Raw genomic sequence first — 10,240 nt, forward strand, 5'->3', positions numbered from 1 at the left:
GTGGGAGAAATTTCCCCAATCCACAGTTTTTTTTAGCCTATGATATGTTATTTGCTGAAAAACTCATCTATTTGCTGTTCTGTTTAAATGATATCAGCTGTGGTGGGTGACCCCGCCGCTCCCACGAGCCACTTTGAGGGTTCAACGGCTCATCTTTAATCTGTCAGCCAGATGGATTTCCTCTCCATGTATGATTCGGCACACATGTGCTTCGAGGATTGGTTGGTGAAATGAAAATAAAAACAAAAATTGCATCTTCTCATGAAGGCTGCTCTGCCCACTTCAATCAAATCTGGTCCTGCTTTGGTTCCATCTTGTGTTAAAAAAGTCTGTGGAAGTGAGTTGAGGCGCTTCATGATATGTCACCACCATCTTGTGGCATCTATTGGCAATTATAAATCCGCCCCCCTATTACCAGTTACAATTTCCTGTTCCACGGATACCGTTTGCTGACATATAAGTAGAATTGTATCTGCCTTGCGGTGTGTTCATTTCATTTTTAGATTTCAAATCACTGTTTGAGTGCTCATCGTCAGCCAAATGGAACCGCTCAAACGCTACGGCAAATGCAGGCTGAGTTATATTATCTGTGCTTATGATGCTTGATTTAGGAGTGCTGCCACATGAATGGATTACAGTATGTTTGCCTGATGAGCTGATGGGAGAGACTAAAAGCCTTAAGCAACCCCTAAACCATCACTCAGGCATACATCCATCAAGCATTTAGGGATGTACAGTAGAACTGATGAGTGATGACTGCTGCAGTCTTGATGCGCATATTTAAAAATGACCTATGCGGTGAATCAAACCTGCAATATGGAGGGAGGCTTTGCAAAAACCACACAGTTTAGAGGTTTGGCATCAACATTACATAAGAATTTTTTTCCAGCTAATGCATTGCTAGTTTTTTTTTTTTGCATAGGGATTATGGGTGCATCTAAAAAATATATACAGTGATGTATTTAATGATTTTTTTTTTTTGTAATTCCGATGATGATAGCCTACAGCTAACGAAATCTTCCAATTCACCATCAAGATAAAAGATGAAGAAACAAAATATGACATAAGAAAAAAACAAAAAGTATTTTTAAATGTTGAATTTCGCTAAAAATTGGTCTTGTGTAAAGTATTTTCCGGTGTTGACTCACATGTAATATATGCGTTTAAGAAACTACTGAGCTAGAGTAAATGAGCTTTTCTGATTGATCGACACGCTCCTGCGTGGACCTACTGAGACTCGCTGCATGGTTGTATATTCATTTCATTCCAACAAAATGATTTATTATTACGATTAGTCTTGTATATTAGTGTGCAACTTCCTTATTCATACAAGACAAGGCTACTGGATTCTGTCCTGTTTTGTGTGTTTATTTTGACATTGGTTGTTTTAGTTTGTGTGGTGTTGCTGTTACCGACACAAAAATCCCCGTTGTGGAGCATTAAATGCTATCTGCTGCAGTCTACCCGAATTTTGTTCATCCAAAAAATCATTTCACAATATCATAATTGTTGCATTCCCTTGATTTGGTTGAATCTTTGCTGTGGCATGGATTCCTCTATTGTTCGCAGCTGCTCTATTTTCAAGGTATGTGGGGATGGTTGTGCTTCTCTTTGGCAGCAGCATCGCTGAGCATTCATTTGATATTTTAAAGGGTACATTTTGGAACTGAAATTTCCCTTTAGCTTCTTAATCTTTCCTATGATGATAATAAGTGCAAATCATCAGTATAATAAAGTCGAAGCATAGCAACAAATGGATGGAATGCTTGACTCGGTTTGAAAAAGAACTTAATCAGCGACAAATTTCTTAAGGGAATATAATGAACGGTATGTGGTGTCTTTGCCTTTGTCCAGGTCCCCCCGTCATCATTGTACCTCCCAAAAGCACCTCCATTAATGTATCCCAGGATGCACTTCTTCAATGTCAGGCCCTGGCTGACCCCTCAAACATGACGTACGTGTGGCTGAAAGGAGGAGAAAATGTCTACCACCTACAGTAAGTTCTAAAATCCCATCTCATTATTGAGTGTGCCGGTTCACTTTTACTCTCTATTTACTTTGTAGTATCATCGGTATCATTATTAACCCTTTGAAGGACAGCGGTTACTACAGTGGCTTATCATTTGTCAGGTTACAGGATCGATGAAAGGGTTAAAAACACGTCTTTGCAACAGTGCAAAGTGACAGCTATTAGATGTGCCACAATTAATCGAGCACTAATTTTAATTTATTTGTCATCATCAATGAATGGTCAGTATAACTCTTTCATTTTAAAATTGTCCGAATGATCAATTTCAGCTTCTCAAAAGTAAACGTTGTCCGCTTTCTGTTGTCGTCCATGAAAGCGGACTGATTTTCTTTGTGTTGAGTGAAAATGAAACAATTGCTTTTGCTTTGGAAAAAAAAAAATCTTATTTTTTCACGATATGGACCAAACCCAAGAACTGAAATCTGAAATAATTGTTTGTGCGCTGTCCATTTGAAATAATGCCCTATTTTTGGATAAAAGGGAAGGAAATTTCAATCAGATTTTTTTTTCATCTGATTCATCGATACATCGAAAAAATAATCAATTGATAAAGTGATTATTAAAATATTTGCTAGTTGCACCCCTACCAACAATATAAATACTTCACTGTCATGTTACAGAACAAAATAAGACTCTTTGGGAAACGCGCCCATGAAGGGCTTGTAATCACCACCCACCAACCTGCCAAATGTGGGAGAATATCAGCTGTGGTGGGTGACCCCGCCGCTCCCACGAGCCACTTTGAGGGTTCAACGGCTCATCTTTAATCTGTCAGCCAGATGGATTTCCTCTCCATGTATGATTCGGCACACATGTGCTTCGAGGATTGGTTGGTGAAATGAAAATAAAAACAAAAATTGCATCTTCTCATGAAGGCTGCTCTGCCCACTTCAATCAAATCTGTGCAAGCTTCCTCAACACTGTCTCATGTACTGCGTGCTACGTGCTGGATGTCTGCAGTGAGACTGGGAAAAAAAATGCCACAAATTAATTTATTGTGAGAGGAAATCTGTTCGTCTCAAATGTTTGTGTGCCTTAAACATTTATTCATGTTGTATGAAGAAGAGCTTGGAAGACAACGTTCGCATTGTATTGTGAGTTTCTTTCAGTGATGAGTGACGAGGCTAAGTACCGCATTGGCCCGAATATAAGACGGCCCTGATTATAAGACGACCCCCTCTTTTTCAAGACTCAAGTTTGAAAAAAGACTTTTTGAACACCAAATTAATTTTTATACCGAAAATAATTACAGTACATCTGAAACAAATGATTATAACAATATATTTGAGAGAAAAAGGATGTTATTTTGCCTCATTCACATAGGGATTATGGGTGCATCTAAAAAATATATACAGTGATGTATTTAATGATTTTTTTTTTTGTAATTCCGATGATGATAGCCTACAGCTAACGAAATCTTCCAATTCACCATCAAGATAAAAGATGAAGAAACAAAATATGACATAAGAAAAAAACAAAAAGTATTTTTAAATGTTGAATTTCGCTAAAAATTGGTCTTGTGTAAAGTATTTTCCGGTGTTGACTCACATGTAATATATGCGTTTAAGAAACTACTGAGCTAGAGTAAATGAGCTTTTCTGATTGATCGACACGCTCCTGCGTGGACCTACTGAGACTCGCTGCATGGTTGTATATTCATTTCATTCCAACAAAATGATTTATTATTACGATTAGTCTTGTATATTAGTGTGCAACTTCCTTATTCATACAAGACAAGGCTACTGGATTCTGTCCTGTTTTGTGTGTTTATTTTGACATTGGTTGTTTTAGTTTGTGTGGTGTTGCTGTTACCGACACAAAAATCCCCGTTGTGGAGCATTAAATGCTATCTGCTGCAGTCTACCCGAATTTTGTTCATCCAAAAAATCATTTCACAATATCATAATTGTTGCATTCCCTTGATTTGGTTGAATCTTTGCTGTCGCATGGATTCCTCTATTGTTCGCAGCTGCTCTATTTTCAAGGTATGTGGGGATGGTTGTGCTTCTCTTTGGCAGCAGCATCGCTGAGCATTCATTTGATATTTTAAAGGGTACATTTTGGAACTGAAATTTCCCTTTAGCTTCTTAATCTTTCCTATGATGATAATAAGTGCAAATCATCAGTATAATAAAGTCGAAGCATAGCAACAAATGGATGGAATGCTTGACTCGGTTTGAAAAAGAACTTAATCAGCGACAAATTTCTTAAGGGAATATAATGAACGGTATGTGGTGTCTTTGCCTTTGTCCAGGTCCCCCCGTCATCATTGTACCTCCCAAAAGCACCTCCGTCAATGTATCCCAGGATGCACTTCTTCAATGTCAGGCCCTGGCTGACCCCTCAAACATGACGTACGTGTGGCTGAAAGGAGGAGAAAATGTCTACCACCTACAGTAAGTTCTAAAATCCCATCTCATTATTGAGTGTGCCGGTTCACTTTTACTCTCTATTTACTTTGTAGTATCATCGGTATCATTATTAACCCTTTGAGCACCTCCATTAATGTATCCCAGGATGCACTTCTTCAATGTCAGGCCCTGGCTGACCCCTCAAACATGACGTACGTGTGGCTGAAAGGAGGAGAAAATGTCTACCACTTACAGTAAGTTCTAAAATCCCATCTCATTATTGAGTGTGCCGGTTCACTTTTACTCTCTATTTACTTTGTAGTATCATCGGTATCATTATTAACCCTTTCAGGGACAGCGGTTACTACAATGGCTTATCATTTATCAGGTTACAGGATCGGTGAAAGGGTTAAAAACACGTCTTTGCAACAGTGCAAAGTGACAGCTATTAGATGTGCCACAATTAATCGAGCACTAATTTTAATTTATTTGTCATCATCAATGAATGGTCAGTATAACTCTTTCATTTTAAAATTGTCTGAATGATCAGTTTCAGCTTCTCAACAGAAAACGTCCGTTTTCTGTTGTGTTGTGTGAAAATGAAACAATTGCTTTTGCTTTGGAAAAAAAAAATCCTTATTTTTTTACGATACGGACCAAACCCAATAACTGAAATCCGAAATAATTATTTGTGCGCTGTCCATTTGAAATAATGCCCTATTTTTGGATAAAAGGGAAGGCAATTTAAATCAGATTTTTTTCATCTGATTCATCAATACATCGAACAAATAATCAATTGATAAAGTAATTATTAAAATATTTGTTAGTTGCACCCCTACCAGCAATATAAATACTTCACTGTCATGTTACAGAACAAAATAAGACTCTTTGGGAAACGCGCCCATGCAGCGCTTGTAATCACCACCCACCAACTTGCCAAATGTGGGAGAGTATCAGCTGTGGTGGATGACCCCGCCGCTCCCACAAGCCCCTTTGAGCAACCCCTAAACCATCACTCAGGCATACATCCATCAAGCATTTAGGGATGTACAGTAGAACTGATGAGTGATGACTGCTGCAGTCTTGATGCGCATATTTAAAAATGACCTATGCGGTGAATCAAACCTGCAATATGGAGGGAGGCTTTGCAAAAACCACACAGTTTAGAGGTTTGGCATCAACATTACATAAGAATTTTTTTCCAGCTAATGCATTGCTAGTTTTTTTTTTGCATAGGGATTATGGGTGCATCTAAAAAATATATACAGTGATGTATTTAATGATTTTTTTTTTTTGTAATTCCGATGATGATAGCCTACAGCTAACGAAATCTTCCAATTCACCATCAAGATAAAAGATGAAGAAACAAAATATGACATAAGAAAAAAACAAAAAGTATTTTTAAATGTTGAATTTCGCTAAAAATTGGTCTTGTGTAAAGTATTTTCCGGTGTTGACTCACATGTAATATATGCGTTTAAGAAACTACTGAGCTAGAGTAAATGAGCTTTTCTGATTGATCGACACGCTCCTGCGTGGACCTACTGAGACTCGCTGCATGGTTGTATATTCATTTCATTCCAACAAAATGATTTATTATTACGATTAGTCTTGTATATTAGTGTGCAACTTCCTTATTCATACAAGACAAGGCTACTGGATTCTGTCCTGTTTTGTGTGTTTATTTTGACATTGGTTGTTTTAGTTTGTGTGGTGTTGCTGTTACCGACACAAAAATCCCCGTTGTGGAGCATTAAATGCTATCTGCTGCAGTCTACCCGAATTTTGTTCATCCAAAAAATCATTTCACAATATCATAATTGTTGCATTCCCTTGATTTGGTTGAATCTTTGCTGTCGCATGGATTCCTCTATTGTTCGCAGCTGCTCTATTTTCAAGGTATGTGGGGATGGTTGTGCTTCTCTTTGGCAGCAGCATCGCTGAGCATTCATTTGATATTTTAAAGGGTACATTTTGGAACTGAAATTTCCCTTTAGCTTCTTAATCTTTCCTATGATGATAATAAGTGCAAATCATCAGTATAATAAAGTCGAAGCATAGCAACAAATGGATGGAATGCTTGACTCGGTTTGAAAAAGAACTTAATCAGCGACAAATTTCTTAAGGGAATATAATGAACGGTATGTGGTGTCTTTGCCTTTGTCCAGGTCCCCCCGTCATCATTGTACCTCCCAAAAGCACCTCCATTAATGTATCCCAGGATGCACTTCTTCAATGTCAGGCCCTGGCTGACCCCTCAAACATGACGTACGTGTGGCTGAAAGGAGGAGAAAATGTCTACCACCTACAGTAAGTTCTAAAATCCCATCTCATTATTGAGTGTGCCGGTTCACTTTTACTCTCTATTTACTTTGTAGTATCATCGGTATCATTATTAACCCTTTGAAGGACAGCGGTTACTACAGTGGCTTATCATTTGTCAGGTTACAGGATCGATGAAAGGGTTAAAAACACGTCTTTGCAACAGTGCAAAGTGACAGCTATTAGATGTGCCACGATTAATCGAGCACTAATTTTAATTTATTTGTCATCATCAATGAATGGTCAGTATAACTCTTTCATTTTAAAATTGTCTGAATGATCAGTTTCAGCTTCTCAACAGAAAACGTCCGTTTTCTGTTGTGTTGTGTGAAAATGAAACAATTGCTTTTGCTTTGGAAAAAAAAAATCCTTATTTTTTTACGATACGGACCAAACCCAATAACTGAAATCCGAAATAATTATTTGTGCGCTGTCCATTTGAAATAATGCCCTATTTTTGGATAAAAGGGAAGGCAATTTAAATCAGATTTTTTTCATCTGATTCATCAATACATCGAACAAATAATCAATTGATAAAGTAATTATTAAAATATTTGTTAGTTGCACCCCTACCAGCAATATAAATACTTCACTGTCATGTTACAGAACAAAATAAGACTCTTTGGGAAACGCGCCCATGAAGGGCTTGTAATCACCACCCACCAACCTGCCAAATGTGGGAGAGTATCAGCTGTGGTGGATGACCCCGCCGCTCCCACAAGCCACTTTGAGGGTGCAATGGCTCATCTTTAATCCGTCAGCCATATGGATTTCCTCTCCATGCATGATTCGGCACACATGTGCTTTGAGTATTGGTTGGTGAAATTAAAAAAAATAAAATAAAATAAAAAATTGCATCTTTTCATGAAGGCTGCTCTGCCCACTTCAATCAAATCTGTGCAAGCTTCCTCAACACTGTCTCCTGTGCTGCGTGCCACGTCTTGGTTGTCTGCAGTCAAAATGGGGGGAAAAAAAGGCCACAAATTAATTTATTGTGAGAGGAAATCTGTTCGTCTCAGTTGTTTGTGTGCCTTAAACATTTATTCAGGTTGTATGAAGAGGTTGGAGGACAACGTTCGCATTGTATTGTGAGTTTCTTTCAGTGGTGAGTGACGCGGCTAAGTACCATATTGGCCTGAATATAAGACGGCCCTGATTATAAGACGACCCCCTCTTTTTCAAGACTCAAGTTTGAAAAAAGACTTTTTGAACACCAAATTAATTTTTATACAGAAAACAATTACAGTACATCTGAAACAAATGATTATAACAATATATTTGAGAGAAAAAGCATGTTATTTTGCCTCATTCAAATCTTAATATCTGAATATTTAAATATGTAAACTAAAGTGCAATCACATTCGTAACTGAATGGCCTCTGGTTTTTGAAATGTAAATTACATCAGAACTTCTCCTCAGCTGCCGGTTAACCTGGCCGATCTTTGACCCACTTTTCTCGAGATTGTCGCTACGTTTCTCCATTTTCTGTTATCTCTTCTATTATTTTCTTCTCTTTTCTTTCTTACCGCCATTTTTTATTTTTCTTCTTCGTGCTACCGCTATTTTTATTTTTATTCTTCGTGACAGGGGTTCACTTTGGCCTGGGGAGTCAAGTTCAGCATTCGCTTCAATGATATCTGGCCCCATCTAGCGGCGTGAATGGGTATAATATCGAGACCCCGAATATAAGACGACCCCGACTTTTTCAGTCTTATTTCAATGCAAAAAACACCGTCTTATATTCGGGCCAATACGGTAACAACATTAAGGGACTGAAGTGCATAAATTGAAGTAAATGTCAAGTGCTTTGATGAATTTGGATGTGCAAAAATACCCACAGCCAATTGATGGTGCAACTACAAACTAAATTGCCTTGTCGAGACCAGGAAGCGCTTTGCTGTAATCAAGTAGAAGAGATGAGAGGATACTTTCATCCTCCAGTGTGTGTCCAAGGTGGTAATATTTCAAGCATTGTTTTATTTTTCTCTCAATGATAAGTGGAAACGGACCAATGGCTGGCGGTACATTTCAGACCAGGGCCTTCAATGGGGACTTGGTTGACCTCATCCACCCCTTAATACCACTGTTATCATGTCACAATTTAAGAAAAATATATTTGTAGATCATAAAACCCACCCCACTTTCTTTGCTCCTGAGCTACTTACTTCACTGTGTAGTAACGAACGATTGCCGCTCTCATGGTCATAGCGGACCATACTCTCTCCATACGGGAATGTACGTTATTGTGCAGCTGGACACAAAAACTGAATGACAGACACGTGGGACATGAGGAAAATCAAATATATCCAGAAGCAAATCATCCAGAACATGGATCATCAGTATGGGGTAACTCACATCGACGCATCGTTTGTCCATCTATTGAAAATGGCATTTTTGTCATGTATCTGGTTAGGAAGCGTGTGATCCACAATTTTCGTCTTTATCCATCTATTGAAAATGGCATTTTTGTCATGGATCTGGTTAGGAAGCGTGTGATCCACAATTTTCGTCATCTAACCCTGCCATTTGGATTTTGTTTTGTCTTTCTGTTGTGTGTTTGCACGTGTCAACATGTGCATACATAGATCAACAGACACTCGTGTTCCATTGTGCGTGTGTCAACTTGTTGTGGATAAGTGCACACACTCCCAATCACTGTGACAAGTAGGCACTCCCACCAAACGCTCTCCGAAAACACAAAATACAGCCAAAATGCGTTTGGCTCATGTCACATCAAAAACATCAAATGAAATTGCCTTAAAATCACAGAGGACAAAGTTACATGGAGGACAGTTTTTGACAATTGCCCATATGAGTGCCAGAAAAAAAGACCTTTGGTGTTCTGCATGATTGCCAGCACACCGTCCACCCACCACTTTTGATAAAGTGGTGAAGTGATGGCAGGGCAAGCAGTTTTTACAGGACTGATTTGATAGAAAAGCGGCACTTGTGGAGAGGAAATTGTCCATAACTCTGCACGCGGCCGCTAAATGCACACCCTGATAGTTATTTGTATGAATGACAAAAAGTCTTGTTTATACTATTTATTCAGCGGTTTCTTGTGATACCCATTGAATAAGATAATATAAGATAAGATAACCTTTATTTGTCCCACATTGGGGAAATTTGCAGTCTACAGCGGCAAAATTGTGGGGCGGGGGGTAGAGAAGAAAAAAAAAACAAAGTGTTGCACGCACAAAATAACTACAGTACTTTAAATGTTTCAGAAAACTGTACACAGTTTAAATATAAGTTGCATATATGCATCTTATGCATACAAAAGGTGGCTGTGCTATTTACAATGGTTACAGGTTTTCACGCATGTTTATTCAGGAGCCTGACAGCAGTCGGTAGGAACGAGCGGCGGTGTCTCTCCTTCTTTCAGCGCGGGTGCTACGGTCTCTGGCTGAAGGAGCTACCCGGTGCTGTCAGGGCGGGCTGGAGGGGGTGGGAGGAACTGTCCATCATAGCTTTTAGTTTAGCGAGCATCCTCCTGCTGCCCACCTCCTCCAGAGTGTCCAGGGAGCAGCCCAGGACA

The 10,240-nt window shown here is 38.8% G+C and overlaps 1 protein-coding gene and 1 long non-coding RNA gene across 2 annotated transcripts in view; both read left to right on the top strand.

Moving 5' to 3' along the window:
- The first annotated feature begins 1,859 nt into the window (after positions 1-1,859).
- On the top strand, positions 1,860-2,868 carry LOC109530833 (uncharacterized). The gene is made up of 2 exons (XR_002171071.1): positions 1,860-1,996; positions 2,650-2,868. It is a non-coding gene; the product is annotated as an uncharacterized LOC109530833 (long non-coding RNA).
- Positions 2,869-6,561: 3,693 nt separating this feature from the next.
- LOC109530806 (uncharacterized) overlaps positions 6,562-10,240 on the top strand; it is a 25,201-nt gene continuing 21,522 nt past the window's right edge. The window contains exon 1 of the mRNA XM_019894705.1: positions 6,562-6,690. Within this exon, the coding sequence (XP_019750264.1) occupies positions 6,644-6,690 (47 nt within the window). The 5' untranslated portion in view covers positions 6,562-6,643. The remainder of the gene's footprint in view (positions 6,691-10,240) is intronic.

This window comes from Hippocampus comes, unplaced genomic scaffold (assembly GCF_001891065.2).
Source record: "Hippocampus comes isolate QL1 unplaced genomic scaffold, H_comes_QL1_v1.1 scaffold123, whole genome shotgun sequence".
NCBI classification, from domain to species: Eukaryota; Metazoa; Chordata; class Actinopteri; order Syngnathiformes; family Syngnathidae; genus Hippocampus; species Hippocampus comes.